Here is a 22,056-nt window from a genome sequence, read left to right on the forward strand (position 1 = left end):
ATCCTGATTTCCAACTTGAACACCTAATCTGAACTAATAACCTCTGACCCTATCCCCAGTTTATCACTTGAACCACTTCAAATCTTCCCCCAAACCTATAAACCATACGTTGCCAGTAGCAGGTCTATTGGTTATGGTCTGAATAATCATGTGAGTTTTCAATTGATTATTCATCTATTTGCCCAGTAATTGTGGCTGGTCTGATTCCTGCCCTAAATATTCTGCAGTGGTGTAATTTGATTCACTCTTTTTCATGATGTATGGTCCTGAATGATTAAAAACATGAGGAGAATGAAGATTGGGGTCTCTGGTCTCCTCAGACCATGAACTAACAAGGACAGATGAGCTGCCCTCAGCCCCTATCAGTCCCTGTTTCACTTGGTCACTCACAGCTGAGTAACAGCAGCCTGACAACTCCATCTGAGGTTTTCTCTCCAACAAAATCTCAATAATTTCCCCCAAAATTCACCGATCACGGTGATTTCAAATGGGAGCTACATCCTGTCAATTGGTGTCACTGGGTGTTGGGACAATGACAGGTCATCATTTAACTCCATGTAATTTTGCATGTTTTGGATGTAACCATCATTTGTGTGATCCTCACCCTGTGCTCTCATATTCACAATGTTGATTTTCCAGAGGAGGAACCCAGTGGAAGATGCCTCTCAAAACCAGCACCTTTCACAGACTGATCAACTGTCACTGCCTTCTGTTATGTTTCTTCAGCTTTCACATTGGGAAAGGTAATTCATTTCTCAGCACTTTCTTTGTTTCACTTCTTTTAAATTCCCCAGTTTATTTTCAATGCTGTGTGAGGCTGGTGATCCAATGGGATGGATTATGTATCTCAGTGTGAACATTGGTCCCAGTGTTAATGTGATTTCTGTACATTTCCCATCATTGACTGTTGAAAAGAGAGACAGAAAATTAACACGATACAAACAGAGTTTGTCGAAGGTAAAGTAACAAATTAAGACAATTGTAGAGATAAAGTTATCACACAAATGCTGCTGACAGAACATAGAATAGTCCAGCACAGTACAGGCCATTCGGCCCTCGATGTTGTGCCAGTCTTTTATCCTCCTCTAAGATCAGACTAACCGATTAACCCTTCCTTGTACGATCTTCCATGTGCCTATCCAAGATTCACTTAAATGTCCCTCATGTATCTGACTCTACTACCACTGCTGGCAGTGCATTCCACATACGCCCCCCCCCCCAACCCACTCTGTGAGTAAAGAACCTACCTCTGATACCTCCCCTAAATCTTCCACCAATTACCTTAAAATTATGCCCCTTCATGGTAGACATTCTGCCATGGGAAAAACTTTTATATACCTCTATCAAGTCACCTCTCATCCTTCTTAGCTCCAATGAGAAAAACCCTAAATCCTTTCTTCAGATGAAATGCCCTCCAGTCCAGGTAATGTCCTGGTAAATCTCCTCTGCACCTTCTTGAAAGCTTTCCAATAATGAGGCAACTAGAACTGAACACAACATTTCAGGGCTCTGTTGAGCTGCAGCATAACCTCACAGCTCGAAAACTCAATCCCCCTGCTCATGAAAGCTAACACTCCATACACCTTCTTAACAACCCTGTCAACCTGGGTGGCAACTTTGAGGGATCTATGGACACGGAACCCAATATCCCTCTGTTCCTCCACACTGCCAAGAATCATGCCTTGAATCCTGTATTCAGCATTCAAATTCAACTTTCCAATGAGAACAGCTTCACACTTTTCCAGGTCGAACGCCATCTGCCACTTATCAGCCCAGTTCTGCATCCTGTCAATGTCCTGTTGCAACCCACAACAGCCCTCTGCACTATCCACAACTCCACCAATCTTTGTGTCATCAACAAACTTACTAATCCATCTTTCCACTTCTTCATCCTACTCATTTATAAACATCACAAAGAACAGAGGTCCCAGACCTGTTCCCAGCAGAACACCACTGTTCACCAAGCTGCAGGCGAATACTTTCCATCAACCATCACTCTCTGTCTTCTATGGGCCAGCCAATTCTGTATTCAGACAGACAGTTTCCCTGTATCCCATGCCTCCTTACTTTCTGTATGAGCCTACCATGGGAAATCTTATCAAATGCCTTCCTGAAATCCACGTACACCACATCCACTGCTCTACCTTCATCAACATGTTTTGTCATATCGTCAAAGAATTCAATAAAGTTTGTGAGGCATGACCTGCCCCTCACAAACCATGCTGACTATCTCTATTCAAACTATGGTTTTCCAAGTAATCAGAAAATCTGTCTCTCAGAATCTTCTCCAGTACTTGCCCATCAGTATCATAAGACTGCTTGGGGACTGAGTGTAATTCCCAGGATTATCTCTATTTCCTTTCTTGAACAAAGGAAAAATGTTTGCCACCCTCCATTCATCTGGCACTACTCCAGTGGACAGTGAGAATGCAATGATCATTGCCAAAGGTGCAGCAATCTCTTCCCTCACTTCCTGTAGTAACCTTGGATATATTCTGCCTGGCCCAGGGGATTTATCTATCTTTATGTTTTTCAAAATTTTCAGAACATTCTCCTTCCCAAAATCAAACTGTTTGAGCATATCAGTCTGTTTCACGCTGTCCTCATGCATGTCAAGGTCCCTCGCTGTAGGTATTCCTGAGGGAAAGTATTCATTAAGGACCTCCCCTATTTCCTCCGATTCCAGGCGCAAGTTCCCTTACTACCCCTGATCGGCCCCAGCCTCCCTCCTGCCATCCCTTTTACATAATGATAATGACAAAGATGGGTGATCAAATTTTAACCTCTAACGTCAGGCTGTTGTACCTGAGACCTTTCAGAGAGTAACACGGTTGCCAAAAAGGGAAAACATGAATCTAAAATGGCTGCAGGGGCCACCTGCCCAAAGGTTGAGCAAGATTCATGAGACCCATTCGTATGAAACAATCTATCTACGGTGAAATTACTATTTTATTTGAAGAAATGTAATGAGTAACCATTAAGAAATTTTCACCCCCTACTTAGTACAGTTGTGTGTGTTGCTTTAATATTTTGGGAGATGCAAGAGTTACCAATCAATCAGACAATTTGAAAGAACAAAGGATCGCGACTCTGGAATACACACTGAACTGTATTTCAACAGCTGCTTTTCAGCATCAGGACTGAGAGAATGAAAAGTGAATTTGTGTAGCAAGAGCTGGAATTCTGTCTTCTCCTTTCTGTTTCTAACATTATCTCAGAAACAGCACCCAGTGAAAAAGTAAATTTGAGAAACAACTGTTCACCAAGAATTCAAAGATCTCCAGATTCTGAACTGTTGAGGATAAAAGTCATTAAACTCTGATTTCAGGTTAAGAAGTAACACCCCACGGTGTCTAAAGGCCACATAAACATTATTCTCACTGCCTCTACCACTGTCTATTTTGAACTTCCTACCTCTGTGTCTGTGTGCGTCTGTTCATTTTAATCATTGGTTCTTGAATCAAGTGAGTCATAAAAGTCCTCTTTTCATTCAAGTAAAGCTAGAAAATGGGCTCTTGCATTGTGTAGTGAACTTGGTTGAAGTCGAAAGATCATCACTGTATGCTGAACAAAATAAATAAAATGTATTTGCAGCTGACTAATAGGAGTGAGAAAACAGGGAGCTGGTTCCCTTCACACACCTAGTTACAACAAGTTCAAAAACTGAATAAAAAATTGGAAAAATACATTTATTGTCCTGAATCCTGAACCTTCCTCCAGTCAAAGTCCAATAAGCTCTCCAGCAGCGAAGTCATTCAGTTGGGGAAAGGCCTCCTCAGTGAGCAGGATGTGACATGAGATTCTGTTCCTGACCTTCTTCCTTGCTGACAGGCTCAGGCTGAGGAAGGGAACAGACACGGCAGGAGGAGGGAATATTGTGAACTCTCTGAACATGCGATCCCCTTTCAGTGCAAAATCTCAGGCAAGCTCATTTCATCAAAGTTACAGATTAAACTCACAGTGTCACTTTGCTGTTCGGTAATATCTATTGCCTTTACATTTCCTGATCCCTTTTCCAGGGTTCTGTTTTGGAAGAGCTATAACTTCCTCCATCTCAGTGTTGGCAAGATCAAAGCCTTTGACTGTGACTTTATTTTATCACACAACTTGATAAGTTGGTGGAGGATTGAGGAAACAGGTCAAACAGTTGTATATTTTCATGTGTATACAAGGACAGTGAGTCTGATCATCATAAAATGTAAAATCACCTCTCCTGAGTTACAGCCAACTCCCAGCTTTATACAACATATTACAACATTATTTATGACACAGACACTGTCTATTCTTCACCCAGTTCTTGACTCCATCCTTATATAATTCTGACCAGCAAAATGTTTTAATATTTTAGCCTGTGTTTTACAAATACTATTGAGACCTTACAACGGCATCAACGTTTTGTTTGAGAACACTCTTGTGAAGGGCCTTGGACCATTTTATTCCTCTAAAGGTGCTATGAAAAAAAAAGTTGTTGTTGTTGCTGATTATCAATTCCTGATGATGCAATTGGTGTGGGATTTCCCTCAATTTTCCAGCAAAGTCACAGTATTGATTTAAAAAGCTTCTGAGAAAATTTCTCAGGTGTTGATTAATGCTTACCTTGTGATTGTATTTGCAGCAATAGTTGGTGCTGAGTTTACAGTTTGTGGATACCTGAACAGTCACATTAATAAATCTCATCACTACATTGGCCCAGACCCATGTTCATTGAAAGTGTCTGTAAAGAAAACAGGCTTAGAAATAGAAGCTCATCTCATTGGGAATGGTTCATCTTCCTGGACACAAGATCCTGCAGCACCTACACCTGCAGCTTCATCAGAAATCTGCATCACCTGGAAAGGATCCGTTGGCCAACTCTACATAACCCGTGGTGATATTGGAAAGTCGTATCCAACTGCCATGTCCACTGGAGGGAAATGTTGTCAACATTTCACTCTCACCAATAGCAGTTCACACAAGAGTTCACCGTTGCTGAGAGACATTATTTACATAAATCAGTCAGACTTCAGTCCAGTTCACATGGAAAATGCTTCTTATTTGGAATTTACTGGGTCTGAAGGAGCATGTGGTGAGTAGAATAATAACTGACACATTGTGAATCACAGAAATGTGACTCTGTGACTCTATTTATCACAGATAAAGAATAAAATAGAAACATAGGCCCAGGCTTTCTCTGTTTCTCCTACAACCACAGGAGGAGGAAAGTGTGAGTGGGGGGTGTGTGCTGCTCCCTGTCCTCAGAGATGTCCCCAGTCAATGGGGAGGGGGAGATGGGAGGCCTGGGCTATATTATGGAGCACCAGATCAACACTAAAAACAACACCTTGATTCTGTCAATAATGTTAATTGTACATCGCAACACAATTAATTTCATGACCTGCTTAATGAAAAGGATCGATGGATTTAAACCCAGGTTGTGGAATATGCATTTCTTTAAGCTTTAGAGTATATTTCTCACAGGTAAACTACTCCCAGTATTACAGAAATATTAGTTCCTGTCCAGCTAGATTTGGCAATGTCTGTTCTAACCAGATTCAATTGTAATCTAATAAAACTGAAAGTTTTAGGTGAATTAGATGATTGATAATAATCACAGCAGATGTAAAGATTTCAGCTATTTATCAGGATCCTTGTTGAGAGTTTAATGTTCCCGATGCTCTATCAGGACCACAAGTGATTTACTTTCCCAGTCCCAAGCTTCCTTTCTCCTTTCCTTGTATTGTTCCTGTTTCTGATGCAGTACCTTTCACTCGGGAGAAAGATCTGGCTGGACACCATTGAGTTGCCACGTACATGCAGTTTCCCTCTCCCCAGATACTGCAGGCCTGCTGGGTAGTTCCAGCATTTCCTGTTCGTGTTTCACAATTTTAATTGTACTGTTCAGGATAGAATTTGACACAAAGATGGAGATGTGTGTACACAAAGCCTTTTTAACATCAAGTTGCAATTTGCAAGCACATGTGCATAACATGTCAAATTTTGAAATATTTTCCTGATATTGAAATGTTGAGATTCCCTCTTCTTTCTCACTGTCCCTTTCCTATTAGAATCACCATTGGCTGATTGCTTATATCAGAAAAACAAATTGACTGACCACACAAGGAAAGGACAATTGAAACTAAATGATGCTCGCTATGCAATGTTACTGACCAACAGGATCCTGGGCCAATGTGATGGGAACATTTCAGTCGGGTAAGTGCGAACAACTTGAAGTTGAAAACAATGTTTAAAAGTTGATGTGGTGAAGGGGTACATTTTGGACGTATTTTATCCAAGGATTAAACAGATTCACTGCCAGGTTTCGGTTCCTTCCTGCTTCAGTAACTTGTCTGTGAGGAGTGTTCGTCTAGTTTGAAGGTTTCTGATAGGTGAATAAAATCTACTCTGTAATGCAAAGCTGCTTTTATTCAAACTTGATGTTTTTCATGTCAGTAAAATTTCTCCAAGAATGTGAAATGTTAAAATGTTAAAATGCATTGTGATGTGTGCTTAGTTCAAATGTTTTAATTCAAGTTCATAGACCCAGTAAAAATGAGCCTGAACATTGTATTCTGCCATTTCATTCAAACTGACACATTTTGCACTGACTTGGAGGCTCTGTGGCCTGCATTGCTTTTTAGCAGCAGAGGGAGAGGCAGGCAGCGTGCCATGGTTGGGAGCACTGAGCAGTCAAGGGGCTGGACATGTTATTGTTGTACAGCACCGGGCTCTGTCAATGTCACACCGAGAGCTTGTGGCAGCAGCTTATGTGGCAACACATTGCATGGGCTTCAAGCAAATGGCTCTGTCTAAAGGTCAAAGGGACCAGTCCTTAGTGGAGTGAAGGGGACTATGTGTCAAGGAACTCATCTAATCCCAGTCCAGGGGCTTGGCCACAGTCTTCCAGAATGTGGGGATCCCTGCAGTCCAGGGACCAGGCCAGGAACAGCCCTGAGGTAATGTTGAAGCAGGTTTGAGATCACAGGTACATCAGCTGGGCTGCTGTGGGGACACCGGTCTTTGGGCTGGCTCTCATTTGAGGCTGGCTTGCCCAAGTTACTCTGGGGACTCAGACATGGTCCGAGCTGGAGGTTTGGGTATTAATGGTCAGGGGCTTTTCAGGGTCCTTTCCATGGAGTCCTGGGGAAAGCAGGAAGCTCAGGTCTGAGGATCAGGTTCATTGGATTGGGTTGATGAGGGAATGGTGGGAGTGAAAGGAGGAGATTCAAGATGGAAGGCTGGGATTTCCTGGAGCATGGGATGGGACAGAATGCTAAGGGAGGGATGGTTCTCACAAGGTGCTACTACTTTAGCCACAACATGGAGGAGGTGTATGGCCAACGAGGGCATCGCAATTCACAGAACCATGGGCTCTGAGGGTAAAGTGGGAACATTGATGGTTATATACAGGGGAAGGATAGAAACGGTGGAGGCTGACAGGTCACTGAAGATGCAAGGACAGCAACAGGAAAGGGAGCATGGAGCAAAGGGAAAGTCATCGTTCATCTCAGGCAAAGTCTGCAAGTCACTCACAAGGACTCTCAGTGAAATAGTCAGGTATGAGTATCCCATCGTCAACATCCCAGTGAAGCAGTCTGGGAAGGGTGTCCCACAGTCAGCATCACAGTGAAGCAGTCTGGGAAGGGTGTCCCACAGTCAGCATCACGGTGAAGCAGTCTGGGAAGGATGTCCCACAGTCAGCATCACAGTGAAGCAGTCTGGGAAGGATGTCCCACAGCCAGCATCACGGTGAAGCAGTCTGGGAAGGGTGTCCCACAGTCAGCATCATGGTGAAGCACTCTGGGAAGGGTGTCCCACAGTCAGTATCACAGTGAAGCAGTCTGGGAAGGATGTCCTGCAGTCAGCATCCCAGTGAAGCAGTCTGAGAAGGGTGTCCCACAGTCAGCATCACTGTGAAGCATTCTGGGAAGGGTGTCCCACAGTGAGCCTCACGGTGAAGCAGTCTGGGAAGGGTGTCCCATCGTTAACATCACAGTGAAGCAGTCTGGGAAGGATGTCCTGCAGTCAGCATCCCAGTGAAGCAGTCTGAGAAGGGTGTCCCACAGTCAGCATCACTGTGAAGCATTCTGGGAAGGGTGTCCCCCATGAGCCTCACGGTGAAGCAGTCTGGGAAGGGTATCCCACAGTCAGCATCACAGTGAAGCAGTCTGGGAAGGGTGTCCCACAGTCAGCATCATGGTGAGGCACTCTGGAAGAATCAAAAAGTGAAGTGGTGCAAGATGAGCACGTACTTTACCTTTATCACTTTAGGTCTTTATTTTGGGTTTATAGTTTGCATGTGCAGTACTGCTGTGGCCCAGAGAGGAAGGACCTAAAAAAAATCCACATTATTGATTTTACAGACGATCTGAGGGTCTAATTGAGCAGAAAGTCATGGGAGTAGATCTCAATGCCGTGGTGTGCTCCTCCTGCTCTGTGGGAAAGTGGGACCAGAACATGTGCAGGAAGTGGCTCCAGCTGCAGCTACTGGAAGGGAGCCTGGGTTTCAGAGCTGGAGCAGAGACTGGGGACACTGTGGAGCATCTGGGAGGCTGAGGGTATTGTGGATAACACGTACAGGGAGATGGTCACACCGCAGTGTCAATCTTCAAAGTGAGAAAGTGAACGGATAATCACCAGGCAGAGTCTCAGAACGATGCAGCAAGTGCAGGAATCCCCTGTGACTATCCCCCTGTAAAACACATAGACCCACAATGGATCCTGCTGGGGGTAATGGCCTCTGAGAGGAACGTGGTGACTCTAAAATCTGTTGCACTGTGATAGGCTTTGGTGTAGTGGAGATGAGGAACAGTTTGGAGTGGAAGGGTGAACAGCCAATGGTTGTAGACTGCACAGGTATCAAATTCATGGGTTAAAAAAAGGAATGAGGTCCTACAAGCAGAATATTGGGATTTGTTTACAGATGTTTCGTCACCGTACTGGTAACATCATCAGTGAGCCTTCAGGTGAAGCTTCATCCAGAGGTTCACTGTTGATGTTACCTAGTACGGTGACGAAACGTCTGAAAATGAACCTTCCAGCTCAGCGAGCAATCCTCCATCCAGAACCTCAATCTGAGTTACAAATCTTCTCAAAATTCACTAGAATGTAGGGAGTTACGAAGCAAGTTACAAAGGACATTCTCAAAGGCCTTGATCTCAGGATTGATCCCAATACCATGTGCAAGTCAGAGTAGAAATAGCAGGGCACATCAGATGAATATGTGACTGTCGAGATGGCGTGAGGGGGAGGGTGTCAGATTACTGGGGCATGGGAGAATTCTGGGGGCGGTGGGACTAGTACAGTCTGGATGGTGTACACTTGTGTGGGACTGGTACTGATGTTCTGCTGGGAGTATTTCCCAGTCTGGATGGGGAGGATTCAAACTGAAATAGCAGGGGAATGGGAACCTATCCAGGGAGACAGAGAGGGAAACCAGGACAAAAACAAATGATATAACAGACAAAAAGGGAAAAGGAGGGAGAGGAACATTTGCTGGTTAAAGAGCAATTTACGCAATAATAATGAAGGATAATGACTCCAATGAAATGGAATCTGTATGGGTGGAGCTTACAAACACCTCAGGGCATAAAACGATAGTGGGAGTTGTATATACCACAACAATGTCATGGTAAAGTAGACATTAAACAGGAAATCATGGAAACAGGAAATAAAGGTACATGGTAACTGAGGGTAACTTTAATCTGCAGGTAGATCGGGCAAATCAAGTCAGTACCAATGCTGTAGGAAGAGGAATTCCAGTGTGTTTACGAGATGATTTTCTGGATCAATGTGTTGATGAATGAAATAGAAAATAGGGCATCCTAGACTGAGTATTGTGTAATGAGGAAGGAATAATTGGAAGTGTTGATGTCAGAGGCCCCTTGGGAAAGAGTGACCATAACATGATAGAATTCCTCATTCAGATGGAGAGTAACGGAGCTGATTCTGAGACTCAGGTACTGAATCTAAATAAAGGAAACAGTGATAGTATGAAGCATGAACTGTCTATGATCAAAGTGGGGAATGTTACCTAAAGTAATGATGGTGTACAGGCAATGGCAAGCATTTACAGAACACTGAGGAACTGCAACAATTTCCATTCCTGCCTGGCAATGCAATAAAATGGTGGCCTGAATGGTGACCTGACCATGGCTCCCAATGGAAATTATAGATATCATTAGATCCAAAGAATAGGCATAAAGTAAACAGCAGACCTGAGGATTGGGAGCCCAGTTTAGAATTTAACAAAGGGATGGATAAAGAGAGGGAACATAGAATATGAGAGTAAGCTAGTGGGAAAGATACAAACTGAATGTAGAAGCTTGTGGAGATATTGCCGAGAAAAAGATGATTGAAGACAAATGTATATCAGTTACAATCAGAAAGAGGGAAGTTATAATGGGGCACAAAGAGATGGCAGACCATTTTAACACATAGTTTGGTCTGATTTTCATAAATAACATTTGAAATATGTTGAGGGAACCAGGATCTAGTGAGAGGGAGGAACTGAAGGAAAACAATTGGAGAAACAGATGGGATTGAAGATAAATAACTGCCCAGGGCCTGACAATCTCCATCCTGGAGTACTTAAGGAAGTGGCCTGAGAAATAGTGGATGCATTGGTGATCATCTTTCAGAATTCTCTCGACTCTGGAACAGTTCCAATGGATTGGAGGGTTATTAATTTAACCCACTATATGACAAAGAGAGCAAACAGGGATTTATAGAGGAGGGAGCCTATCAGCAGTATTTAGCAAAATGCGAGAGTGCATTTTGAAAGATTTAATAACAGTGCATTTAGAAAGCAGTGAGATGACTGGACTGAGTCATTGTAGACTAAGGAAAGGGGAGCCATGCTTGGCAAATCCAGTGGACATTTTCAAAAATCTAACTAGTCAAGTTGTTAAGAGGTATCCAGTGGATGAGGTATACTTGGATTTCCGGAAGGCTTTCAGTCAGCTCTCACAGAAGAGGTTAATGTGAAATTAAAGTGTGTGGGTTTGGTGGTAGTGCACTGTCATCCATAGAGAGCTGGTTGGCAGACAGGAAACAAAGAGCAGGAATCAATCGGTCTTTTCCTTAGTGACAGGCGGTAAGTAGTGGGGTACCACATGGAGTGGTGCTTGGGTCCCAGTTATTCACAATATATATTCATGTTGTAGATGAGGGGACAAACAGCCAGGATCATACTGAGTGGTAGGTCAAGCTCAAAGGGCCGAATGGCCTACTCTGCTCCTATCCTATGAAACCTTGCCATTTTCAATTCAAACTGCACTGAACAAGAAAACAAAATGACTGCCACCAAATGGTTTTCACTTTGGGGATGAAGTTTAATTCTTTGATTGTGTTGCCCTCCCAGGGGCAATTGTGTTCATCGTGAATGCACTGATTCAGTCAGGGCACCCATCTGGAATCCAATTACAATTCAGCTCAATCCTCTTGCAAGAACGAGCAGGAAATATTACTTAAAAATCACCCAACACCAAGTTATAGCCAAACAGATTTATTTGGAAGTCCGAGCTTTCAGAGCACTGCTCCTTCATCAGATATAACCTGGTGTTGTGTGATTTTTAACTTTGTCCACCCCAGTCCAACACTAACACCCCCCACTTCATGAAATATTAGATCATAGAGCAGTACAGCACAGGAATAGGCCCTTTGGCCCACAATGTTTTGCCAAACATGAAGCCAAATTAAACTAATCCCTCCTGCCTGTCCTTGTCCCATTTCCCTCCATTCCTTGCCTGTTCATGGGCTTATCTAAAAGTCTCTGAACGGCCCCATGGATCTGCCTCCACCACCACCCCTGGCAGCATGTTCCAGACTCCTCCCACTCTCTGTGAAAAAAACATGACTCTCACATCTCCTTTCAACTTTCCCCTTCTCACCTTATGAGCATGCCCATGAGTATTAGACATTTCAACTCTGAGGAAAAAGATTCTGAATGATACTGTATCTATGCATCTCACCATTTTATAGACTTCCATCGAGTCTCCCCTCAGCCTCTGCTGCTCCAGAGAAAACAACCTGAGTATGTCTCCTCTCTCCCTCTCGCTCAGACCCTCTAACCCAGGCAGCATCCTGGTAAGCCTCTTCTGCACCCTGTCCAGAGCCTCCATTATTGCCATCCTGCAATGTCCTGACCAGAACTGAATACAGCATTCTAAATGTGGCTGAATCAAAGTCTTGTAAAGCTGCAGCTTGACGTCCCGAATCTTGTATTCACTCCGTGAGCAATAAAGACAAACATGGCCATATGCTTTCTTTACCACCCGAGCTACTTGCGTGGCCACTTTGAGGGAGCTATGGACTTCAACCCCAAGATCCTTCTCTGCATCAATGCTGTTTAGGGTCTTGCTGTTAACCATATACTTTTCCTTAACATCTGATCACCCAAAGTACATCCCCTCACACTTACCCAGATTAACCTCCATTGGCCATTTCTCCGCTCATATCTGCGACCGATCGATCTCCCACTGTATCCTGTGACAACCCTCTCCCACACCTGCACCCATCTTTGTGACAAAACAAAACCCATTTGAATAACTGCTGGGTAACTGGCTGCCTTCTGCCCCAAGGCCAAATGATTGTCCTGCAGAAGAACTGAAGGAGTTAATTGCAGGAAAGTTGTGTCTTCAAACAGACAGCCAAAGGTAAATGTAACAGGAAGAGGGAAGCTACTTTTGATAAGAGTTCAGCCTGCACAGTAGTCAGTATTGTGGATGGGAGAATCTAAAGGATCATCAATGATGGAAACTTGAAGGACAGGAAAAGCTTTAAGATTTCATCTCCAGGATTCTTCAGTCGCAGAAGAGCAATATTTCACAGACATGGAATCCTGAACCTCCAGAGAGAGACATTGTTGGTTGGAGTCGGTGCTAAATTCCATCATTAATCGGGTAAAAGCGAAGTTGGGTTGTGAGGCTGAACTTGCTTACTTGAGGGGATTTATTTTGGTCGCTACATGCAGTAAAGTTTAAGGAATTATTTCAGTATTTGATTGTGATATTTCTGAATCAGTTGCTGAATTAAAGGGAGCTTGTGGTAATTTACCCACAACATCATGGTGTTAACTTCAAGCCCAGCCTGCCTTGTACTCTGGCTCTCCTGTACAAAGGGCAGTCCTTGCTCTGACTGCAGGAACTGAGAGATTATACCATTCAGAGTTCAAACAAAACTATCTCTCAATGCTGCATCTTAGCATGAATTAGTGACACTAAATAAATGTTTGATGGGAGAGACAAGGTGGCTGTTTGCTGGGACATCTGGCCGGACCAATCACACACAACAATGACATTCCCAGGACTGCAATAAACATCAAAGGCTGCTGGCACTGACTGGAACCGGCTGAAGCTTCACCAATACCTTGCTTCATGAGGATCTCTTTAGCAATGGGGCCCACTGCAGAAAAGGAACAACTGACCTGGAGCAGCTTCTGTTTCAAATGGAGAGCTTGGTGACTCTGTACCTGTGGGTCTGTCGGCTCCACACCTCCCATCTAACTTCTCACATTGGTCCTTCAACAACACTGGACTGTGGGGCAGATACTAATGTGTTGGAACTTGAAACTAAGCCTTAATTCCCCCCATTTCAGCTCCGTCTTTGAAATAACTCCACCAAGGCTGCTATCCCATCATCAAGTCATCCTTTACCAACACAAACGTAATCCATGACACTGACCTAGCAAGCTCAGAGCTGGCTCCTTGAGGGAGCAGAACTCCTGACACTCTGTTTGTATCTGTCAGCCAGGGCCCCCTGATTGGCCCAGATTAACAGCCCCAATCAGGGAACTCATATTCCAGGATATCCACCTGACTGACCTTGTTCCAATCACTACATCCTTTCCCTCTGAGTCCTGGACGGAGGCCTGTTCTTTTTCTTGTACCTTCTCCTGGGATATTTTTGCTTCAGATACAGTTCCTCTGACAATGCCTCGGATATTGGCAGCATGTACATTCTGTACCCGGCTGCCTACTGTACCCGGAGTGTCTCAGCCCCGATTCATATTCTACATCTTCATCAGACGGTAACTGCATCAAGGCTGTGACATCTGCCATGTCCATCTCACCCTCAGAGGGTTCTTCAGCGCTCGGTGAAGGGGGAGAACCCCATGGGTTCTAACAGCCTTGCTGGACGTTCTGAGGGGCTGGGTACAGTTTGCTTCCTGCCCCAGTTACATGGTTGCAGCTGTCATGTGATCCACATGCTTGTTCCGGACTGCCTCACCTTCCTGAACTTTCTGGGACCTGACCTTGCATTGACCAAGCCTCTTACCCACGCAGGGTCATTCCCTTGGTTTTGACAACCCAACCTCATCCCCTTTGGTAAACTGTCTGTGAGAAACAAAAGCTCACTCACTTTAATAATTTCAGTCCGAGACCAAATATCTGAATCAGAGTCGTTTATTTGTACACTTGCAAATGGGTGCCTTGTCTAATTGCCAGGTAAGGCAATGACAAATGCACAGTAAACCTCAACAAACTCTCGCAATTTATACAGTTTTTTCCCATATGTTTTCCTTATTCCATTGTTTGTTCCCTGCTTCGCTTACGTCATTCATTTCCTTAAGACTGATCCCACAACTTCTGTTTATCCGGCCTTGTCAGTGACAAATGTCTATCTCTACTCCCATAAGGGTGTTTGACCTCATCCCATCCTTTGCTTACCATTATCTACTCCCTCCATCTGCGCTGCCCCTCACAGCATCTTATCACTAAGCCCTTTTAATTGGGGTTTGTTCCTGTGTCTCTGTACAAGTGGGGAAACAGATGTTTATCCTGTTTGCCTATACATCCACCATTGTTCTGTAATCATGTCTCATGCTAACATACCATTTTCTTTAACGGATTATATGTTCCTCATTTTTGCTAAGTCAGCTCTCGTCCGAAACAATCCCAAACTAATGTGAATTCATTTACTCTGTATCAGAACTTATAATTGCAGAAATAACATTAATTCACCTATATCCCACAATTTCCCCTTTTTCTTTTGATTGCCATTTGTTATCTTCTGCATTTTTGTCTCTTTTTCTTTTAAACATCGTTCCCAAAATTCGCAAGCATCATTTCAGAGATTTCATCCATCTTGGTTTCACTCATCTCCTCATTATTTAGCCGATAAAGTTCCTCTGCCTGATTCTCTTTTAGGGGCATCTGTTTCATCAAGGCTGTTTCAATCAGTCTTTGGGTGAGCCCTCGTATACAGGGTATGACACAACAGCCAATGGCCACCAATACCCTGACTACTACTATCAGGGAAGTAAGGATAGAAACCACCCCCTTTTTCTGCTAAAATCATATCAAGGGCTATTCTGTTTTCCCATGCCATCCTACTTGTCGCATCAAGCTGTTCTGATATTCCTTTAACCGCCTCTCTTGTATAATTTATAAATCGCTGTTGATTATAGAAAATGTAATTTATCCAATCTACATTTTTATTAATTGTTACCCACCAAAGGAGAGCTGACTCAAAGCCTGCTCCAATCTGGCTACGAGCTTTGAATTCAGGTACTCCCCTAGGGACTCCGACCGAGTCGAGATAAATCCTGTCATCAAAAGAAGTATCTAACAGTAATCTCTTACCCCTTCCCTTTTTCCCTACTATCTTTTCCTTCTCAAATGCCAGGGTAAATGGAATTGCCAATTGTACAATTGCACATATCCCTCTCCAATCCGGAGGGAGGGTGGGTCTCAATATTTTGCCTCCACAGTACCACCACAGATCCGCTCGGGGAACCTTTAGTGCTGAGTAGTTCCCTCCCTTCTCCGTTTCGGTAACATTCTTAATCTCTGTACATAATTTCAGCTCCCCCAAATCTCTCGACCGACTCGTATCTCGCCTGCGCACACACGACGTGTGATTTCCAACTGCGGTGGAAAATCTGGGGGGATTATATGTTTCCTCATTTTTGCTAAGTCAGCTCTCGTCCAAAACAATCCCAAAATAATGTGAATTCATTTACTCTGTATCAGAACATATAATTGCAGAAATAACATTAATTCACCTATATCCCACATGTCTCTCTCACTTAGTGAACTCTTGTGTCCAGCATTGATGTTCCTGATGTTGTTTCACCCTCCTCCCTGCCCAGATCCAGGAAGATCAGGTTTAACCTGGTGCAGCATCTTGTCCCCATTAGCAACTCTGCTGGAGCTGTCTCTGGAACTGGGTGAGGGGTGGTCTGATATCAAACAGGAACTGGGACAGTTTGGTATCGCGTGAAGCTGTATGGCTGTTTCTTTAATCCGACCTTCAAAGGTTGCCCTGCACTTTCCACCAGACCATTGGACAGTGGATGGTATGGGGCTGTCCCTTCCTGCCTAATGCCACTCCGCTTGGGGAAATAATGGCCCGTTGTCTGTGACCAACATTCCCTCGAGTCCATGCATTGTATGAGATGCTTGCACCTTTCCAATCGTTTTCCCCGTGTTGAACAAATGGATTCTGTGCAGATCCAACCACTTTAAATGAGCATCCACAATGACTGAAAACACGGAGTGTGTGAAAGGACTGGCGTTGTAGACATGTGACTGAGTTCAGGGTTTACCCAGTCATTCCCACAAATGTTGGAGAGCTGCTGGTGGTAATTTGTGTCCTCGTTGGCACTCTGGGCACTGCCCCACCAATGCAGCTATGTCATCATCCAATCCTGGTCACCAGATGTAACTTCTCACTAACATCTTCGTTTTGGAATCCCCTGGATGACCCCGGTGGAGTTCAGCCAGTATCTGTCAATGACCTTTCCTCAGGACAATCACTCTTGCTCTCCATAACAATATGCCACCCTTTATGGTGATCTGGTCTCACTGAGTCCAGAAAGGTTTGAATTCTGGTGATGGTTTCTTTCCTCTCTCACCACCAGCTGTTTTTGTTTTGCCAGGACGGGATGTTTTTGTGGCGACAATCTGATATTTTCAGTGGTGACCAGAAGGGTGTCCAGAAAGTTTCAAACCAGAACAGACTCTTCTTGTGGTGGAACCACTGGCCAGTGGGAGGCGCCTCAAGGCATCTGCATTTCCCACTTGGCCTCCCGGACAGGGGTCCAACTTGTCACTGTCTGCCTCAGAATAAGGGCCCACCACTGTATTCATCCTGAAGCTCTGGGCGGCATGGCCCAGTCCTCGTTAAGTAACCCTAGCAGGGGATTGTGGTCTGTTCCTATTACAAATGTACACACGGAAAGGCACAGGTGGAACTTTCTCACATCAAAGGTGACCGCAAAACCTTCCTTCTCTATCTGGGCGTATCTTCGTTCAGCATCAGCCAAAATCCAGGGAGCATGCACTATCGGGCGTTCCTCTCCATTGGCCCTCCAGTGAGCCAACCCTACCCTGATATCCCACAGGGAGGTATCACACATCAGCACCATATCTCGCTTGGGATTGCAGTGAGCAAATACCTGAGACAATGACAGCTGCTTCTCTACTTCCCTAAAGGCTACATCTGAGCTCCAAGGCCATTCCCAAGGCTGACCCTTTTTCAATAGAAGATGGAAGGATGCCAGAATGGAGGCCAGGTTGTGGAGGAACGTTCTGGAATAATCCACCAACCCAAGGAAAGGCTTATGCTCCGGTACAGATGAAGGAGCCTCGGGATCTTTTGTCAATGAATCTCAACCAGTTCTGTCCTATCAAGCTTGGGCCTGGGCCTTTTACTACAATCAGTGGGAACTGAACCAGCTCCTTCTCAGAAAAGACCGGAACTGAAGTTGTACCCTTAATCTGGAAAGGCTCCCCAGTATAGGCTCTCAGCCTGGCCGAGGCCTTATACAGACTTAAGGGTTAGAGTCCAGAGGGAATTTTGGTTAAGACTGGTTCCACAATCACTGATACATCCGCGCTGGTATGGACCTCCATTGGAACTGGGTGACCATTTAACCAGACCTTTATTTTGATTGGTTCTGATTTGGAGATGATGGAGCATTTTAACTGTTCCTAACCAGCTGTTGGTGAACTTTCCAGTGTGTGCACTCTCCTGGATAACGGCCTGTGAGTTCTTATTCAATTCAGACCAAGTGGGACCCCTTTGCCGTCTCGGGTCCACATACTGGCTGTGACTACAATGGTCTACCAGGCCGGATCAAGAAGAAAACGTTAACTGGTTGTCCGAGGCTTGGCTTTGTTTTGGGGTTTTGCTGTGGGCTGTCCAAGGGTCCCTCTGTTCAGGATATGTCCTGAGTGAGGCTGTGCAATGGCCTTCCCTCATGTGGTGTTCCCAAGCTCAGTCGGCCTGGTGAGGCTGTCCACTTCCACCAACATACCCTGTAACTCCAGCTCCACTTGCTGCATTTCCCAACCACAAAGCCAGTTGTAGTGCCTGTTTGAAGTCCTGTTGGGCTTCAGCTAGTCAGTGCTTTTGTATGGTCACCTCATAAAGCCCACACACCAAACGGTGTCTCAGCATCTCACTGAGGGTTAAACCAAAATCATATTCCTCTGTCAGTTGTCTTAACCTCGTCCAGACCCTGATACGGATTTCCCTGAAAGGTTCTCACACTGTCGAGTAATACCGATGGTGTCTCAGAATGAGAGCAGGCTTGGGTCTGTAACAAACCTTCACTAAATCCATCAGCTCTTGAAATGTTTTAGTGTCTGGTGCTGCAAGGAAACTCAGGCTCCAAATAACCAAAAAGGTTGTGAGGCCACGCGCTGTCAGGAGAATTACTCATTGCTTGTTACCTGCTCTAATGTCATTTGTCAGAAAAAATACTGCATTTTTCCACATTCTGGGCCCAGTCTTCGACGGCAGGATTGAATGAGTCAAGCTTCCCAAATAGCAGCACGATACCAGAAATGTTGACCCCAACTCAAAGACTCCTGTTGCAAGTGGATCTCTTCAGGAACGTGCTTTTTTCTCATCATTACAGAAATAACTCACTGAAAGCTGGTGTCCCATCACCAAGTCACCCTTTATTTACACCAAGGTAGTCAATAACACTGACCTAGCAAGCTCAGAGCTGGCTCCTGGAGGGAGCAGAACCCCTGACACTCCAGTTTGTAGCTGTCAGCCAGGGCTCCCTGATTGGACCAGGTTAACAGCCCCAATCAGAGAACCCGTATTCTCTGAGATCCACCTGACTGACCTTGTATCAGTCACTACAGTGTTCAGTAACTGCACCTCACGCTGGGTAAGCCATTGAGCCACTGCCTTCAGGAAGTCTGACGATGCTCTTGTCTCCCAGTTTAATCTTACCTCATGGTTCTTCAGATTCATCTGAGAAGGAACTGAGAAGAGACTGATGCCCCCATTGAAGCTGCTATGTTTGATTTGTGGTGATGTGGTTTCTTTGGGGATTAACAGAAACGTGGATCAGACACCATAGCAATTATTACAGTATGTTTATGATCACACTGAGCATGGCAGGAAGGTATCAGAGCAGCATCACTCTCTACATCTTCATCAAACTCACTGCATGGAAAGGTTTGCCCTCATTCTAAACATTTTCTCACACGGATCCCTGCCATTGTCCCTCGGAAATCTGTAAATGACCAAGGACAGAAAATGGTGGTGAAGTTGGACAGAAACGTACAGAGGAAATAGAAACATTTTGTGGAAGGATTTGATTCAAACTGTGAGCCATTTCATTTCAAATTAAAGCAGGACTTTTTATTGAAGGTCAACTTACGGTATGGTTGTGTCAAACTGATTTACATATTTACATTTAAAACAAATGTAAATAATTGGTACCTCAGCACACATAGTGATGACATCATGATAAAGGCTGATGGGTTCTGATGCAGAGTCACTGGACTCGGAACATTCATTCTGCTTTCTCCCCACAGATACCAGACCTGCTGAGTTTCACCAGCAATTACTGTTTTTGGTTCATGACAGAGACTGAAGTGTAATAAATAAGTTAATATTGACCCTAGTGTGTGAATCCCTGTTTCTTATCCAGTCCAGAGCTAACTGTCTGTGCATTTTCCAGCCTGGAATCTGATCTAAGTAAGGTCCTGATGAATATGGATTTTCCAATGGACAGTGAAACCTTTGTACTTCCAAATGTTAAGGCTGCTGTGATCAAAGTGGATACGAATTTTGAGTTTAAGGTTACTGCCAATTTCTCATGGGTAAGTGTTTTCACAATGCAGTAATTCAAAAGGGTAGTAGTAAGGAAATGTTATATTGCCTGTCTGTTCATAATATTTGTGTATGAAATGCCCCCCTGATGAAAGATCACACAGAATTCAATAGAATCAGATCATTTCTAACTAGATAATCTGAACAATGACCAAGGGGGAAAGTCCCAGCTTTGTAGTGTTGCTTGTGATGAGACTACATGAGCCCTGTGCCCCCCTGGAGATGGGTGCTGTGGTGCCAGCTGTTTCCAGTATACCCCACATGGTACAGCCTCTTGAGAAGGTGCCCCCTGAGCCCTGTGTGTGTCTGGAACCAGGTGATGAGCTGCTATCCTGGTTTTACACAGCAGCCACCCTGCCTGATGTAATACTGAATTCCCCAACTTGGACCACCCAGGGCCAAGCAACAAACATGTGCATCACAGAATCTTTATTCAGGAACATAGCCAGTGACATGGACAAATGGGAACTGACCATCCTTGTGCAGTGCCCGAGGGCCTGTCCTGGTGTTCCTGTGCAGCTTTACCCCGTTGGTTACTGCATGGTTAGTGGAAGGCAGCTGACTTCCAATGGGGGAGACTGCAGGTGGCTTTTGCAGGATTTCCTGGGGAGACCCTGGGCCTGGCTTCGGACTGCACCATCTCACAACAGACAGCAGCTGTCTGGACTGACAGAGTGAGGGACAACAGCAAGGGGACTGGTGGAGTGGCCACAGTGAGAGCACAAATGCTGTTACCCTGAGAGAGGGCAGCAGGTTGATGCCCCATGGTGCCTCTGCCAGTCTCCCAGGCAGCATCCCCAGATCCCTAGTGATCTGTTGGAGGACGAGCTGCTGGCCTGCTCCAAGACCCTGCAAACCCCTTTGCCCACTGGGATCCACAGACATGTTCACAGCGGGTCTGAGCCTGCATGGGACCAAGCACGACCTCAGTCTGAACTCACACTGCAGCACTGAGGGGTTTCTTGGCTTCTGTCTGTGCTTCAGCAGAGGCTGAGACAGTGAGCACAGATACTGGATCACTGCCCTGTCAGCTGCTGCAGTCAAGGAGCTGGCTCCCACTGCCACAGGGGAAATGATGGGATCCAAGCTCTGTGCAGTGCCCTCTGTCACATTGGGACTGAGCTTCTCCATGCCCTTTGATAGGCTGTCTGACATGGCCTGCTAATGTACCAAGCATCTCGGTGTGCATTCCCATCAACCTCCTTCTGTAGGCTTCCCATTAATGTCTCCATCTGTGTTCCTAGCAGCAGAACGTGCCCTCCATGGAGTTGGCACACTAGGTACCCATTTCCCCTGGCAGCTCACCTGTGAGATCACGTTACAATGCCCCCTCACCAGTGACCTGGGTTTGAACTTCCGCCTCCTCATGGCTGTGAGGAGGTCCCCAGCCGGCACTTCCTGGGAATCTGAAAGCAGCCAATCAGAACGGGAGTGTTGGGAATGTTGGAGGGAGAGGCAAAGGAAAGCACCAGATCCATGGTCCCACAGTCTGCAGCTTTCATTTGATTCCCCATCTCAGGGTGAGAGTGAGGAGGGGATTGAGAGCAGCAGGGGCAGTTACTCACCGTCATCTTAATGTCCCCCATGAAGCCATGGGCTCTGTTCCAGCTTTCCCCATGATTCTCAGCATATTCCCAGAGGTCCCTCTGTGAATGAAATGGTCCTGTCCCCACTGATTCTGTCGGCCCTGTAGCTATTATGGAGAACCTTCCCCTGTAAAATGTGATTGAGTCTGTTGAAGTGTGTGTGTCTGTGTGTGCGTGTCTGTGTCTGTTTGTGTGTGCATGTGTGTGTGTATATATATGTGTCTGTGTGTGTGTGTACGTGTGTGCTTGTCTGTTTGTGTGTCTGTGTGTATGTGTGTATCTAAGTGTGTGTGTGTGTGTCTGTTTGTGCATGTGTGTCTGTGTGTGTCTGTGTGTGTGACTGTGTGTGTGCCTGTGTGTTTGCCTGCATGTGTGCGCGTGTGTGTTTGTGTGTGTGTGTGTTTGTGTGTGT

At 45.1% G+C, this 22,056-nt stretch overlaps 1 protein-coding gene across 1 annotated transcript in view; it reads left to right on the forward strand.

Annotated features, from left to right (window-relative positions):
* Positions 1 to 658: 658 nt before the first annotated feature.
* The window catches only part of LOC148147386 (uncharacterized), an 83,964-nt gene continuing 62,566 nt past the window's right edge, over positions 659 to 22,056 (forward strand). Inside the window, exons 1-4 of the mRNA XM_087995608.1 lie at positions 659 to 743; positions 4,616 to 5,065; positions 6,045 to 6,189; positions 19,907 to 20,048. Of these exons, the coding sequence (XP_087851734.1) occupies positions 659 to 743; positions 4,616 to 5,065; positions 6,045 to 6,189; positions 19,907 to 20,048 (822 nt within the window). The remainder of the gene's footprint in view (positions 744 to 4,615; positions 5,066 to 6,044; positions 6,190 to 19,906; positions 20,049 to 22,056) is intronic.

Source organism: Chiloscyllium plagiosum, unplaced genomic scaffold (genome assembly GCF_037043375.1).
Source record: "Chiloscyllium plagiosum isolate Xiang-an unplaced genomic scaffold, Cpla_swu_hap1 HiC_scaffold_17, whole genome shotgun sequence".
In the NCBI taxonomy this organism is placed as follows: Eukaryota; Metazoa; Chordata; class Chondrichthyes; order Orectolobiformes; family Hemiscylliidae; genus Chiloscyllium; species Chiloscyllium plagiosum.